Here is a 17,898-nt window from a genome sequence, read left to right on the forward strand (position 1 = left end):
CTATAAATGCAGTTAGAAGCGGAAAGGGGAAAAGTCAAAGTGCAAGAGAGTTTGGTAATATATGATTTTTATTTTTTAATCCATTTTCTAATGTTCTTTTTTCAGGTATCCCATATTCTACATTAAAAGATAGGCTAAATACAAACAATGCTTGTGCAGCACAACTAGGTCGTCATCCTATATTTTCCACTGAACAAGAAAAGCGAGTGGCTGATCGCTGCATCTATTTGGCAAAGATGTTCTATGGTCTAACGGCCACTGATTTACGAAAAATCGTCTACGAGTTTGCGGTTAAAAATAATATCAAACACTGCTTCAACGATGACAAAAAAATGGCCGGTAAAGACTGGCTTCAAGCTTTCTTAAAACGGCATCCAAATCTTAGTTTGAGGAAACCCGAGGCAACCAGTTTAGGGAGAATTTCGGGTTTTAATGCTGAAAGTGTAGGCCTTTTTTTCAAAAATTTAAATATAGTTTTAACAAAATATAACTTTCAAGCCTGCCGCATATTTAATGTTGACGAGACAGGCATTACCACGGTGCAGGTTCCATCCAAAGTTGTAGCTCCAAAAGGTGTCAAACAACTGGGAAAAGCTGTAAGTTGGGAGAGAGGTCGAAATATAACTCTGTGCTGCTCAGTAAGTGCATCAGGGATATATATACCTCCGATGTTTATTTATCCTAGAATCCGAATGTCGGAACAGCTTAAACGCAATGGACCGGTAGGTGCCATATATGAATGCTCGGCCAAAGGCTGGATGACTGTAGAATTATTCTTGATTTGGCTTAAACATTTTAATAAACACGCATCTACTTCGAACGACAACCCAGCATTGCTGTTGCTAGATAATCACAGCAGTCATTGTTCTTTATCTGCTTATGAATTTTGCCGTGAAAATGGGATCATTATGTTATCGTTTCCGCCCCACACGTCCAATAAGCTACAGCCACTAGATTTGACATATTTTGGGCCGCTAAAATCTGCCTATTCAAATGAATGTTCACTCTATATGAGACGAAATGTTCACAAAAAAATAACACCATTTGATGTATCTGAAATTTTGAATCGAGCATTCGTTCGTGTAGCTACCATGGAAAAAGCTCAAAAAGGCTTTGAAATAAGCGGTATTGTTCCATATAGACCAAATATTTTCACGGACGAAGATTTTTTGCCTTCTACCCTTTCTAATATTCCCGCTGTTGAACTACAACTTCCTGAAACTGAACTTACTCCCTGTACCTCTGAAACAAATCGAGTGCCTTCAAAAGATGCAGTCTTGGAAACAAATGAACCTAATGTTATTCCAAGTACATCAAAAGCCAACGAAGCTCATGCAGATGTCACTCCTTCAATATCAAAATCAGGAATTACAAATGAAAGACAAGGAGATATATCGATTGAAGAAATGACACCGTTGTGTGTCATAACTGAAAATAAATTAAAAAGGAGGGGTAGAAAATTAGGCATTTCAAAGATTTTGACGGCAACTCCAGAAAAAATAGAACTGGAGCAAAAAGAAAATAGAAAAATACAAAAGAAAGAAAAGCAAAAACTTTCAAAAAATGTAAAACACGTTAATAAAAAAATTAAACGTGTTACGAGGAAAGTCTTCGATGATAGTTCTTCAAGCGGTTCATCCCTACACGATGAAATGGAGATTTGCAATGACCACAGTTCCGTTGATCCCAGCAGCGACGTAGAAGAAGAGTGCATCTATTGTGGCGAATATGGAAAATCGGAAATGTGGTACAGATGCGGAGTTTGCCATAAATGGGCGCATAAAGAATGTAGTGGTTACGATAATCACAAAAGTTTTATATGCGATTATTGCAAATAGAGTGTAGTTTGAAATGTTTTTTTACTTAAGTATTTTTTTGAATGTTTTTTTATATAAAAAATATATAGATGTTGTTTGTGCGTAAATAATTATTTTGTGTTTGATTTTTATACAATGTAAACCCTGGGCGGTATTATACCATCAGTGGGCGCTATTACCCGCATAGTCTGATAATTCCGCCCAAGTGTAGGTTTGTGAAAATAAATGTCATACTCCGCAAAATAAAATAAATGAATACTTTAAGGCTTAAATAATTAGAAGTAGATAAAATGACTGTATTTTGACAGTTGACAGTTTTTATCAAGACCTGTAGTTTTTGAATAATTCAGTAAATTGCTTAAGTGGGCGGCAATACCCGCACTTCCCCTAAGCATCAAAATAGGGAATTTGGAAGGAAGTAATGAAGCGGATAATTGACGTAACTGTTACCCTTCCGGGTGCAATTTATTAGCGTTTCGTGGACAAGTTGGTTTAGATGAAAGTGAATCCCAAAAAGGTAATTTTTTGTCGATGGTTTTTTTTACTAGTTAGTTTTACAAGTTATAAATTTGCTGGCTCAAGAAACTGAAAACAAATTGATCACTTTAATTAAAAAAGTTGTTTTTATTCAATAATTATTCTTGATACCACGCAAGACATTTCAAAACACGATCAGCTTAGTTTTGTTTTCCGTTATGTAAAACTAACTTGCGATGAAAATAATTTATCTTCCAAAGCAGAAGTTGTTGAAAGTTTTTTGGGATTTATTCGCATTTTGGACCAAAGTGCAGGCGTCTTGTAAATAAAATTTTTCTTGTAAATAAAATAAAAAAAACCTTTCCGTACACAACTGAAGAGCAAAGAGGTATGCTGGGACAAACGTTAAAAGTGGTGCATATTCAGGCGTACAAAGGCGCATAACTGACACTGAAAAAACAGCTTCCTATACATAAATGTTCATTTGTGCATCCCATAATCTGTACTATTCAATCTAAAATACTCAACTCAGAGTTAACGGTCACCCTTCAACTTTTTGAAAAAACTCGTGATAATCTTAGAGAAAAGAGAAATTCGTTTTCCGAAACTTTAGCAATAGCAGCAGGAATAGCAGCATAGTGGGGTATTATACCAGAATTTAAACATAAACGGATAAAACGTATAAAAAAATTTTACGATGAGCTCAGCTGCGACGAAAAAATAACTTACAGCAAAAAAAGTTTTGAAGTTAATGATTTCAATGTAAATTTAGATATTGCAACAACTGGCTAATAGGTTTTTCGGATTAAGAGACATGTATAATAGGCCGGTTTTCATGTCTATTCCCAAAAAATCTATTAACATTAATTAACGGATGAAGACTTATTAAAGAAAGGCCAAATATTGTCCTTTACACATATTTTAATATACTGTTATTTGATGTCGTTATGGTTATAGTACGGGGGCCCACAAAAATTGTCGCGGGGGCCCCCAATCTTCAGCTGTGCCACTGACAACACATACACAAATTTTGATTGATGTGTGGATCCGGCTTTAGTCTGAAAGGGTACTAAACTAGGGCTTCCAATCCCGCAATACCGAGATCTCGGTATTGCGGGATCCCGCGTCATTTTCCAATCCCGCGTGATGCGGGATTACAGGTGCGGGATCCGCGGGATTTGCGGGACTGAAAAAAGCGTACATTACTGCTGTAGTTACGCTCAAAAATATCAAAAAACTTACTTTGCGCCGTATTTTACAAAGACGTAGAAATGTGACTGCACTACTGATTTATCACCAAAAGCCTCGTAGCTACCAAGTGTCGTGTGACGATGAAACTGTTCATCTCCCACCGAAAAGTTTACTTCGAAAAGAAATTAATGATTTTGTAACGGGAATGAACTTCAACCCTTTAAATTCATCTGAGAGCAATGATGACGAAGAGGCTGAACAAGTAAGAAACATGTGAGAAACAATGTAGAGGTTCCATCATCGGGTTCCGATCTTGATCTTACATTGCAACAGGAGTTAGAGTTAACTATATCGTCAGCATGTAATGTATTTACTTTTGCCCGTCGCCATCTCGAGCTCATACACTTGAGTTCATTATTATAAAATAGAAATGACTCTATGAATCTGGTGAGTAAATGGGAAAATATCTTACATTTACATATAAAGCCTAAAAAGGAATACCGTCGACGTATGGAAGCCGAATGGGCATTTTCTGCTGCTGGCTATATTGTGTCTAAAATACGCAGGATTTTGGCTAATGACAGTTTAGATTTAGATATTGGCTCGTATGAATAAAAATAAAAATGCAGTATATACTCAAAATTTTGGAGTACATACTCCACGCGGTAGTATCTACTCTTATCTACGGTGAGTAGAAACTCATCACATCAACATATTTTTATTCATATGAAATAATGTAGTATAAACTTGTACTTTATGCTCATACTCATGAGAACGTACTTGGAGTTTATACTCCGTTTTTATTCATACCATCCAATATGTTGTGTTTCCTTTGCAAACAATTTCAATTGAAAGCTTTAGCTAAGCTAAATAATAGTAACTTATAGCTGAGTAATATAGCAACTAAATTAGTAAACTATATTAATTTTCTGCTGAAAATGTTTTTTTTTGGTTGTTTTTTTAAATTTTGTTGGTGTATTTTTTGAAGATATATTTTTTTGTTTTTCCTGTATTTGTTACTGTTTTTTGTGAAGAAAAAACAGTTTTGATCTCATACTAATAGTAATACTTAAATAAATGTGGAGTTAGTTGATTAATTAATTGTTTTATTTGCCTTATATTAATATGACTATTTTCAATATGCGGGATCCCGCAAATACCGAGATCCCGCGGGATTGAAAATTCTTAGTCCCGCAAATACCGAGATTGAACTCAGGCTGCGGGATTGGAAGCCCTAAACATCGGCATTCATAGATCTCGACCGCATAAGAACTAATTTTTCAAATGCCTTGAAGCAAATGCTTTACCAAACGGAAGTTTTGCAACTTGAATTTCTTGTTCTCATTTCTATGGTTTTATTGTTTATCAAATGATCTAAATGTCCAAAAATAGTCAACTGCAATATCGACCAACAACCAAAACCAAAAGACAAGGTCATTATGTCTTCCTGTTTCCTGTACGCCAACGCTTAAGGGTTGTCATCCCAAATTAACTTTGGCCTTTGAACTAAAAAGACCCTCTGGAGATCTGCGAAATCTTAATAATTGATGGCGACCTATCTGTGAATTGGGTCGAAACTGCTGATCGGCTGCAATAAAATAAATCTGAATGAATGGATATTGGCTATTGGTAATGAAATTAAATGGAAATGCAGAGTCACATATAATAGGATAGTTAATTACAGAAATGTTTTTTATTTTTAATAAACATAAAGCATTTTTTAATAGAAAAATCTTTTCGGTGAGTGATATATTGGTTGCCTATATAGTTGATTGCAAATGACTTGATGACATTATGACATAAAGTGACAGAAAATGAAGAAGAACGAACTTGTCTTAAATGGTGGTCTAATGTAATCGTTTTTAAAATATTGTAAATATGACTTCTAAACGAAGTACAAGAAATTCTAAAACAACAAAAACTAAAAACTACGACACATTAATACTCAATGATGTCCTTTGTCCTATATGCAGGAGTATTTTAGTGGAACCAGTAACTCTTCCTTGTAATCATGTTTTCTGTTTATTTTGTTTTGAGAATACCATGGAAAATGCTAACTTAGTATGCCCCTTGTGTAGATTGAGGATAGGATCTTGGCTGAGAAAAGTTAAAAAGGAGAATAATCTTATAAATGCGGATTTATGGAAAGCTATAAAAGACAAATTTCCGCAACATGTTAAAAACAAGTCAAATGGAGTTGATGAAAACCTGGAAGAAGGTATGATTTATTTTATTATTATGAACAGACTGGCAAATATGTAGCATTAATCACAAACAGTTTTGTGGCAAAATCATTTGTAATTATTTTTATGGAAAGTTCTTTGGAAAATTCATGTTGTATGTTGTTATAAAAGTATATTTGCGTCATATTAAGTATATAACTAATAGATATATCGCCTAGTGAGAACAACAATAGTGGCGGAACCCGAAAATCAACATTTTTGGGTGAAGTCCATCAACCCACATCTAAATATGCCCTCTTTTATGTGCAATATCGGCACACAATTATTTAATTTTTTTATTACTAGAGGGCGCCTACATGTCTTTAGGGTATTGTGAATTTGTCAAATATTTTGATGTGTTAATGACAAAATGCTAGTTCCTAAATTGTATTCTTTGGGAATGTAACGAAACTTTATATCAACAGGCGAATCTCCAATTATGCCGTGCTTCCAGTATTTGAACATTTAACTATTATCTTTAAAAATAGTAGTGCAATGTGCAATAGTGGCGAATGTGCAATTTCGTCTATGTGGTCTTTTTTGTTTGTGTGTTTTTTTTAAACAACTTCTTACACAGAAACTCAGTTTTAACCGGTGTTACTTAGAAATAAAAAATCAAGAAAGTGACTATGCACTTTGGATCAGTATTCTTTGGTTCCATTCTATTGAGAACCAATATCGATTTCTAAAAAGAAGTTTGATGACTTGCAAAGTCTCTTAGGCAAGCCGCACACCAAAGAAACATGAAACGAAAAAAATGAACATGAAACGTGAAACATGTTTCATGAAAATAAAACACTGCTAAACAAATCTCAAAGTCCGCCTACCAATGAAAACGTGTGATTCATGCTCATGACAAATTTTTATTTTCGGAGAGTTTCATAAATGGCCGGACGTATATTTTTTTAGCAGTGTTTATTTCCATGAAACGTAATTTACGTTTCATGTTTCTTTGATGTGCGGCCTGCCTTACAAAATAAATCAATTCCTTCCACTCACAATCAGTTCTTCAGTACATTGAAATATGAAATATAAGTGAAATAATGAATTTTATTTTACTATTCATAGTTCTTCTGCTTACTTTTCATTTTTGATCATGTTTATCGTTTTCTTGTTAACAGAGATAATGTTAATAATTATTACTTTAAGATCTTATTTTGTTATTTTTCTATGTACTTCTATTGTACTTTAGTTTCATTTTGTGAATAAGCTTTTGGTTTGTACAATAAAATATGTTATTTGATACAAAAACCAAACTGTTGTAGTGTAGTAGTAGCAAAGTATAGTGGCAAAACATCCAATTAAACATCCTCAATAATGCAATAATGACGTAACGCAAAAAAAATCTAAAATAAATACAATGTTTATCTTTTCTTCAAATAAAATTACTTCTATTAATTGGTTTAAATACCTAGAAAGCATATTATTAGACAAATTTTGCAAAATGATTACCTATTAGTAAGTTATACTATTTAGCAGTTTCATCAAAACTTCAAATAAGATTATCTCTAAATGTTCCTTTTGAAGTTTCACCACTATTGTTCTCACCAGGCGATATGATGAGAGGATCTGTATCTTAAAACTTGGTCTCTTTATTTGTTTTGTCTGATGTAATTTTTAACATTGTATATAATCACCCATACTCAACAACACTAATCACTTAAGCTCAGGTACCAAATATAAAGCAAACATCTATGGTTTTTTATCTTTTAGCCTCTGAAAAAATTAATGTTAAAAGGTATTATGTTCGTGTTAAGCAAATGAATTACTTAGAAATTATTTTTTGTACATTTTAGGATGAGCATGTATTATTAACCATAACAACTCTGATTTTGTTATATCTTTCTTCATAACCTTTTCATTTGTTTATTGTCTTGCTTCACCACTTTTGTATTGCAAGTGCTGTACTATTTTTATATTATGTTTTGATAGGCCTGAAGAACATAACTTTTCCTATAAAATTTTTTCCAACTACGAAACCTGTTCTTAGTATCCTGCCACTCTTAAATGCGCTATGCGTTCAAGTTCTGTTATTTCATTTCCCACTTATTTAGTTTGCTGTAAAGCCATAATGCCTATTTTGTACTTCTTTATCCCATTGGATAGCTCTTTAAACTCTCCCTAGTAAAAAGACCCTCTAATGTTCCAGGTCGCTAGTGGCATCTCGTTTGTCCATTTTTTTTTTCTTTTTAATAAGCTCTCCTATCAGTTTTTCCTTCTTTCTATTATTTTTCATATGTATACTTTAAAACTCATTATAACCAGTAATACCTTGCTCATTGCTTGGGTCGTTTCTTTTATATACAGCAAGATAATAAGGGGGGAAATGGATGACTCATAAATGAGCCAGATAGATCATTGAGCCACAGGGTATTCTGAAAGGAACAACCTCTGAATCAACTATTTAAAAAATGCCCATCCAAATACAACCACAAAAAAAACACATAAAACCAGAGCCGTGGCACTGGTAAAAAGAGACCTTAAGAGATTACCCCATACAAAAGAAAGACACAACTTAGCTGCTGGGTTATAACTATTACATAGATAGGTGTAAAACTACACAGAATAGGTTGGTATAGAAATATTCTGCATTCTGCTGTGATAAAAATGTCAACATTTCTATCCCTCTAAAAGAATATACATCTGTGTCTCAGGCAGAGAGTTATGCAATCTTGCATTGTGCAAGAGATATTCACATAAAGGGAAACTTTAAAAAGGGGGTAAACCCTGTAGTTGGCTGTATACCTTCAATATAACAACGTGGAATGAAGTAAACACTTCTGTTGTATGTAGGCATATGAATTTATTAAAAAATCCTTAAAATTTATCTACGAAGGAGTAGAAGTACAAAACGTATTCGGTCAGACTGACTATCGTCAGTGTAAACCTGGAAATAAGTGAACCACTAAGAATACAAAGCAAAAGGGTGAAATTTTGACAGTTGAAAAAATTTAAGAAAATGTGGTTACTTACGTCCAGTGTACAAGTAATTGTAACTAGCCACTTCAGTAGGTATAAAAACCTCTAAAATACATTATTGTTACATTCTATATTAAACAGTGGTCGACATTAAGTCGATGTCTTAAGATTTAAAGATCACATGTGAATGTATTTCATTTTTCGAGCAAGGATCGATTTGATCATAGCTGGCAAACACTTTTCAGAGACTACCAAGTTAATCGAAAATATATGGCTGTACCGATTCACTAAGCTTTCTTTTTAAACCAAGAGGAGTAAACTAAAAAGACAGATTCACACCCAAGAAAGTCACTAGAAATATCACCAATTACATCTTCTTTTTTGGTTGATCATATCGGCCTTTGACGGTAATCCATAAATATTATATTACACTAATGCATTGCTAAAGAGTTCTGAAAACAACTGTGTTTTATATAAAAGCAGCTGTTTTGGAAACATACAGTTTGAATCTTCACTTGTGGAAATATTTAGCAAATATTTCCAGGTATACAATTAGAACATCTTTAGTTATTTCTAGTGTTCTACACCATGTATAATGGCCCAGTTATTAGCATACTGGAACTCTCTTGATTGTGTTTTAGGCGTATTAGCAATACACAGACTAAATAGGTAAATAGAGAGCTCTGATCCTTGTAGCAAGCCAGTTTTAAGTTTTATGTGTGGATTGATAGTGAAATAGTTCTTTTTCTGAACTATTTGAAATACCTGGTGGAGCATGCCAAACATTGCTGTTGATTAGTTGGTTTTGCAGGGAAAGTTTATAAATTAACCTTTCCCTTTACATAGTACAGTAAAACCTCGATATAACGGACCTCTATTTAACGAACTTCGGATATAACGGACAAAAAAATCTGCTCACATGTAAAAAAAAATAAAACGTCTCTGTATTTTACAAAGAATTTCAATAAAAATTTTATTATAGCATAATGCGGACATAATTCTAATAATAGTATAAAAAACAGCAAACTTCAAAAGTGGAAACAAAACTTAAAAAAAAAAGTTTTTTGATTAATTTTAAACTTACTTTTGTATAACGGACTTTCGGCTTTAACAGATAACCCGTCCCTCCAATTGGTCCGTTATATCGAGGTTTCACTGTATCATGAATGATACTATGTAAAGGCCTCTGGCTAGCCTCCCTAATAATCTCTGATTAGAATAGGCGATATTGGTTGGTTTACATTGCTTCATTTTATAGGATACTAAGTTCTTATTTCACATGGATTTATATGTGAAGCTACAACATCTACATATACTACTAGCTGTTTTTTGGGGTTGTCTAGACCATTGCTCCTAAGTTTTCCCAATAATGTCAGTGCTGTCCTGCATGATTTCTGAAAATGAAATCTTTTCACCATCTCTTTGAATTACAGTAGAACCCCGATTGTCCGTGTGCGGATTATCCGGGTTGGGGATTATCCGGGCTGCGGATTATCCATGCCATGATTTTATAGCACTCAGATTGCATTTTTGAGGTTTTATCAAAATAGCGTCACTGTAAATCACTTGACGAAACTCTATACGCCGAGATGGAGACTCATAATGTTATTTTTTCTGTTATCTTTTTATGGTAGGTACATATAGGCGAGCGGAAGCAACCCCTAAAATTACGTTATACCGACCACGAAAATCAACTTTAAGGTGAATGACCAATTTTGGTCATTCTTTATGTTTTCGAGGTCGAAAAACTAGATTTATTTTGAATTTCATGTGGGGGAACATTGGCAAAATCGCAATTTTACCCTAAAAATAAAAAAAAATGAAGTCACATTTTTTTGCGTTTAATTCGCTACAACTATGTTCCGTTTTAATATTTTTTTCTGAAATTTGTACATATTTATTACCTTTCTGAAGACAATAGTACCTTTTTCGATCGTTCTATCTTATTATAATAAAAGTTATGAATTGTTTAAAGCAAAAGGTGTAGATTCCTGAATTGCAAAGTTTAATCGCAAAAGTTGAGTGACAAAATTTGAAATTTAGCTTTTTAATCAAGTTGATATTAAAATATGAGGTACAAAGAATAAAATGTTTTATAGAAAAAAAAAATGGTGCAACTTTTAATTTTAAGAAAAACGTTATTTCATTTTTTTTTATTTTTAGGGTAAAATTGCTATTTTAATAATGTTCCTCCATCTAAAATTCAAAATAAACCTCATTTTCGTTTTCAGCATCATCAAAAACATAAAATATGACAAAAATTAGCCATTCACCACACCGTGGATTATCTCGAGAAATAAGCGTTTTTTTGGAGGAGTGTCACTCGTCTATAAAGTCAATAACTTTTTTTCTATTGCATATTTTGATTTGAAATTTTCCAGAAAACGTCTTCATGAATGTTTTATTGCTGTGTTGGTTAAAACTATAAACTAAAATGTTTGTCACTCAAATTTTTTAAGTAAACCAACTAACGAAATCTGACGACAAAATGTTTAAAAATTAACAACTCCTCTTTTAATTTGTTTAAACATTTTGGACAAAGCTCGTTGTTATCTAATTACTTCAAAGCTGAAACAGTAAAATTTTCAAAAGGAACGATTTACAGCGACCAAAGATACAGCGAGGTAAATATGAAAAATCATTAAAATCGATTTTTCGTATGACGAGGCTCTATATAAAGGAAAAAACACAGCTCCAGGCAAAGATTCCATCAATCGTAAAATCCTTAGACAACTAGATCCAGATATTCATAAGGAGATAATGAGCATACATAACTATTGTATCATGAATCATTTCTTCCCTGATGAGTGGAAGACAGGCATTGTAATAGTTATTCCTAAACCTTATACTAACCATCAACTACCCCAAAATTGCCGTCCAATCACCCTTTTCCCAGTAATTGGAAAAAATTTTGAGAAAATTATCCAAGGAAGATTATATAATGAATTAAACCAACATATTCCAGTACACCAGTTTGGATTTAGAGAAAAATCATCTACAATCCTTCCTCTTTCAATAGTAGCATCCAATATACAGGCAGCAAGATTGCAAGGACTAAAGGCCGCTGGAGTTTTCTTGGACATCAAGAAGGCTTTTGACTCCGTTTGGCATAGAGGATTGTTATATAAACTTCACAGAATGAAGTGCTCCCCTTCTCTAATATGGATTATTGCCGAATTTCTTAGAAGACGCAGGTGTATAGTTAAGATCAATGAAACATATTCCCATTCATTTTCAGTGCAACAAGGAGTTCCACAAGGTTCACCACTCTCCCCTCTATTGTATAATCTCTATTGCAGTGACATAATGCGACAATAGACTAACCAATACTAATTTGCTACAATTTGCTGATGACACTGCAGTGATATCATATGGAAAAAATTTAATAAAGACAATGGACTTATTGCAGAGGCGGGTGGATGACACAATATCTTGGATGAATAAATGGAGATTAACAATAAATCCTTCTAAAACAAAACTAATAATATTTAACCATAGAATCCAAGATCACTCACCAACTATAAACATATGCGACAATATTATTAAACCCTCCCAAACTGTTAAGTATTTGGGAATAGAAATAGATAACAAATTGAAGTTCAACCACCACACAGCAGTTATAAAAAGGAAAATTATAACTAGAGCAAAACACTTCAGAAGTTTAACATACAAGAATGAGGGAATTACGATTGAAACAGCAGCCAATATTTATAAAATGATTTGCAGGCCCATGCTGGAGTATGGTTCTGCAATTTTCTATAATTCTAAAGGTCCTGCCAAAAATAATATAAAAGTGGCTGAAACAACTAGCCTTCGACAAATTACTAGAATGCGTCATCCTGATAATCCACTTCATAATCCATCAAACAGAATGCTGTATGATAAAACTGGAATTGAACTTATTAATGAGAGACTCAATAAGCTGTTTAAATACCTCTTTATTAATGACAATAACAAAAATTTTATTGAGCCCCACATTGTGAAGATACCAAAGGACAGTGCCCGTAGATATCCAGGAAGAACTCTTTTTGAAGAAATCTGCTACACATCAAGACAATAAACAACTCTATTTAAATCATCATCTGTATTGTAACTAATTGTCAGTGATATTGTGATTACCGCCACATACAAATATTTTTTTTTAATTATTGTATTGTATTTTAATATTAACAAAAAACATATACTGTATTAATGTATATTAATTGTGTAAATTGGCTGAAAGACTTCGGTCGATGGCCTTTTGGTACATTGTATCAATAAAGTATGTCTCTCTCTCTCTCTCTCTCTCTCTCTCTCTCTCTCTCTCTCTCTCTCTCTCTCTCTCTCTCTCTCTCTCTCTCTCTCTCTCTCTCTCTCTCGATTTTTCGCATTATTGCATAAAATTTGATTTTTGAACATGTTCCACCAATTCTAGATAAAAATAAACTTCATATTCGGATTCAGTGACCTCGAAAATATAAAGAATGACCAACATTTGCCATTCACCTATCATGGTCGCTTTTTCGATTTCTAAGCCTCTCGAGTGTGCCCCTCGCCTATTATGTATACAGTGAGCACGTAAAGGTTGGAATAAATTCGTTTTCTCGAAAATGGACGATTTTGGAAAAAAATCCCGAAACAGGTCAATTTTTATTTTTAAATTGCGACTTTTTGACATATATATCATACTAGTGACGTCACCCATCTGGGCGTGATGACGTCATCTATAATTTTTTTAATTGAGAATAGGGGTCGTGTGATCTCATTTGAAAGGTAATTCAATTCTCTATTGAATAATATAAACTTAATTATTTATACAGGGTGTCCAAAAAATTATTTTTTTTAATTAAATTTATTGACATAAATAGAAGAATGTCCGTAATTTATTTAACTCAAAATACATTTTACTGCTATCAGAAAACAGCAAATAATGTTTATTTGACAAATAAATGTCGTTTTTTGCTTAAATTCAATATTAAAGCCGCTACCCACCTTCCTCTTGACAGTTTGAACATTTAATTTAAGCGAAAAGGAGTGATTATTTTTCAAATAGACATTTTTTTCTCTTTTTTGAGAGCAGTAAAATGTATTTTGGACTAAATAAATTACATGTATTCTTCTTTTTATGTCAATAAATTTAATTAAAAAAAAATTTTTTAGGCCCCCTGTATAAATATTTATGTAAATGTTTATATTACTGAATAGAGAATTAAATTACCTTTCAAATGAGCTATAACACTACCCCTATTCCCATTTAAAAAAATCATCGATGATGTCATCACGCCCGGATGGGTGACGTCATTAGTATGATATTTATGCCAAAAAGTCGCAATTTAAAAATAAAAATTGACCTGTTTCGGGATTTTTTCCAAAATCGTCCATTCTCGAGAAAATGAATTTATTCCAACCTTTACGTGCTCACTGTATATAAACGTACATGTATACCTATTATGTATAAGAAATATATGTTCGGATAATCCGTGCCACGTCCGGTCCCGAGGAGTACGGATAACCGGGGTTCTACTGTTTGGCATATTTTTGGATGTTGTAAGTGGTATAGAAAGAATAAATTAGATTTTTAATAAAATTTCATATAAAGCTTATTTTATTTATGATGAGTGTAGATGAGTGAGGTGATTGTCTATTTTTTGATTTTTGTTTTCTACACGATAACTATCAATATTTCTATAGGGTGTCTACTCTGCTGTTACCACAAATTTTTTTCAAGGAAGCCGTTTTATATGTAGACCAGGCATTAGGTAGCTATATTGTGAGAACATGATTTCCAACAGTTAGAGCCACGAACTGAGACGATTGGAGACCAGAGTTTTACAAGCGCAGTAGCTGATTTATAAAAAGACCTAAATAACCTAAACATTTTATGTATTTAACATAAAGATAAATATTTTATCTTAAACATTACTTTCATATGCAGAGAGGACAGTGTGAGCTTAATTGTTTATCCATTTTTATTTGTTATAATGTTATAGAATATATTTCTTATGCTTTACATATCGCACACCTAGTTCAATTGTGCCACAACTGCAAAAAATTCGAATTTTGGGTTAAGGCTGTAAAATATTGCCTATATAATGGCCCATCTAATGCAATACAGCCTGAACTAAAATATTGTTTTGGATAAGTATAAAGTTACTTAGATATTTCACTGTAGGGTTTTTGGAGGTTTTGAAAATGCAATATGGCCATAACTGGGAGATGTGGCGATAATATAAACTGCCACAATACAACCGATGCAATTCAATACGTTCAATGCGGCCACAACTGCAAAAATCAAGAGAGATGTGGCGATAATATACACTGCCACAATACAACCGATATAATTCAATACGGCCACAACTGCAAAAATCAATTGATTTTTTCATTATATTGCCGCCGTATCTCCTAGGTATCGTTTTATAAATGACTTTCTTCACAATGCAATATCGCCATAACTATCAAAATAATAATAACGTTTTATTTTTAATAAATTGTAATAAGATCCAGCCAATAAGTGTATAATTTGCTACCTAAATTGTAATTTTGAAGCCAGTCATTCTCAAAATAAATTATTTACAGGGCAAAACGCGTTTACTACAGAACGTTTTGCTCATTTCTCGAGAATATTGTGTTTTGCACTTGTGGCAATATTGAACTAGGTGTGCGATATACCGGGTGTCCACTTATATTTTCCCCCATTTTAACTGCCTATAACTTCTAAACGGCTTAAGATAGAAATATGCGGTTTTCAATGAAATGTTTTATTTTAGTAAAAGTTTTGTCTGAATGGATTGAATTTTTTATATCACTTTCAAATACGAAAAGAAAAATGGCGGTTTTTTGAAAAAAACGTTGTTGACTTTTTTTTTAATGGAACACCCAGTATATTTTTTTGTAAATTGAAAGAAAGGTCATTCACCTATCCAGCGATATAAATTTTTTCGAAATCGGTTGTCAAATCACTGAATAATTAATTTTTAAAATGAGCGGTGCAACGTAGATATCACATATCTAAATAACATAACTAAGCAAAATTATGTGATTTCCACATTGCATCTTTCATTTTAAAAATTATTTGCTCCGTCATTTGACAACCGATTTTAAAAAATTTAATATCTCTGGATAGGTAAATGACCGTTTTTTCAAGCTACAAAAAAATATACTGGGTGTTTCACTAAAAAAAGTCAACAACGTTTTTTCTCCAAAAATCCGCCATTTTTAATTTAAAAGCGACATAAAAAATGGTCATTTACCTAAAAACTTGAAAAAACGGTCATTTCCCTATCCAACGATATATATATTGTTTTAAATCGGTGGTCAAATGACTGAGCAATTAATTTTTAAAATGAGAGATGCAATGTAATATCAATTTGCTTAGTTATGTTATTTAGGTATGTGATATCCACGTTGCACCTCTCATTTTAAAAATTAATTTCGCAGTGATTTGACAACCGATTTTGAAAAACTTTATATCGTTGGATAGGTGAATGACCTTTATTTCAATTTACAAAAAAAATACTGGGTGTTCTATTAAAAAAAAGTCAACAACGTTTTTTCAAAAATCCGCCATTTTTCTTTTCGTATTTGAAAGCGATATAAAAAATTCGGTCCATTCAGACAAAACTTTTACTAAAATAAAACATTTCAGCGAAAACCGCATATTTCTATCTTGAGCCGTTTAGAAGTTATAGGCAGTTAAAATGGGGGATAATATAAGTGGACACCCGGTATAAACTGTAGAAAACTTTACAATTTCACATATTTTTGTAGAACGTCACGATGTAATAGTTGCTTACCCTGGAGAAATAAGAAAAGAATATGAAATCCAAAAACAAAAAGAAGATGACGAATTAAGGAAGCAACGAGAAGCTGATCTAAAAGCTAGTGAAGAATTAATAAGGAAACTCAAAGAAGAAGAGGATTATCAGAAAGCTGTAATGGAAGAAAAATTAAAATTTGATGAAGAAATCGCTAAAAAATTAGCTGAAAATTTAGCGTCTCAAGAAGCTTCTACCTCAAAAGCTAAAGTTGCCTCTAAAAAATTGGGTCCTATGGATAGTTTTGTAAAGAAAGATACTGAACTAAATCAAAGTAATTCTAATAATTTCTTTAACAAAGAATATACCTGTAGAATTTTACGTTTAGAAAATCAAAATGAATCAACTTCTAAAAATACTAAAAATTTTTCGCCCAAAATCCAAAAGAAAATTCAGCAAATTCAAAAGCTGGTGGACTTAGATATGCTTAGTGATGCTAGTGACTGCATAGAATCTGAATTGAGGTATTTTAAACCAATAGAATATAAGCTCAACCCTCCGTCTCACAAAAAAACACCCCTCAAAATTACTCCGAAGAAACTTAATATGGATACAGAAGCTAAAGTACTGTAAGTTAATATTTTTTTATCAATAATTTAGATATACATTTCTGTAGCTATTTTTTTACATTGAGTTGGCAGTAATGCAAACATATTATGATTATGTATTTTATGTGTTTATTCTGTTAGCCTACAGTATGGTGCAAATCAAAAGAATAAATTCGTTATTTCATAAGTCGGAGACTTATCCGGCTTATGAAAAATTCTCCGAAGGAAAAATCCCGAAACAAGTCGATTTTTAATTTTAACTTATGATTTTTTGGCATCTTATTAGTGACGTCATCCATCTGGGTGCGATGACGTAATCAATAATTTTTTTTAAATGAAAATACTGCCGTCCTCAATTAAAACGAGGTATCTGCAAAAAAAATTGAAAATCGAGTTTTTGCTATATGTGGTTTCCTTGTGACCTTATTTATGCTTTTGCAATGTCTGAAAGCCCTATCATTTTATTTACTACCAAAAAAACTTTGAGAGTCAATTTCTCGGTTTTAAGTTGGCTGCACATACCGCGTTTTATTTGAAGACGGCAGAATAGGGGTCGTGTGCTAGCTCATTTGAAAGGTTATTCAATTATCTATTCAGTAATATAAACATTAATATAATTAGAATAGAATAGAAATATGCTTTATTGTCACTGAAAATTATACAATTTTATGGACAAAGCTTAACATAGATTCACGAAAAAGATATACATAACAATAACAATAACAAATACAATTTTATAAAATTAGATAAATCGTCAATAAAAAAAAAATATATAAACAAGTTAAAAAAAAGTGAAGTAAAAAAACAAAAACCAATATATTGCAAAATTACTATAAATTGCAAAATTGAACCTACAACATAATATAATAAAACACAAACAAAGGAACTAATAAGTTTAAGCTGCTGTATGTGACACCCAAATATAGATAAA

General features: G+C 32.5%; 1 protein-coding gene across 1 annotated transcript in view; it reads left to right on the plus strand.

Moving 5' to 3' along the window:
- Positions 1 to 5,281: 5,281 nt before the first annotated feature.
- The window catches only part of LOC114328866 (E3 ubiquitin-protein ligase rnf168), a 38,210-nt gene continuing 25,593 nt past the window's right edge, over positions 5,282 to 17,898 (plus strand). The window contains exons 1-2 of the mRNA XM_028277834.2: positions 5,282 to 5,703; positions 16,373 to 16,988. Coding sequence (XP_028133635.1) covers positions 5,364 to 5,703; positions 16,373 to 16,988 — 956 coding nt within the window. The 5' untranslated portion in view covers positions 5,282 to 5,363. The remainder of the gene's footprint in view (positions 5,704 to 16,372; positions 16,989 to 17,898) is intronic.

Source organism: Diabrotica virgifera, chromosome 1 (genome assembly GCF_917563875.1).
Source record: "Diabrotica virgifera virgifera chromosome 1, PGI_DIABVI_V3a".
In the NCBI taxonomy this organism is placed as follows: domain Eukaryota; kingdom Metazoa; phylum Arthropoda; class Insecta; order Coleoptera; family Chrysomelidae; genus Diabrotica; species Diabrotica virgifera.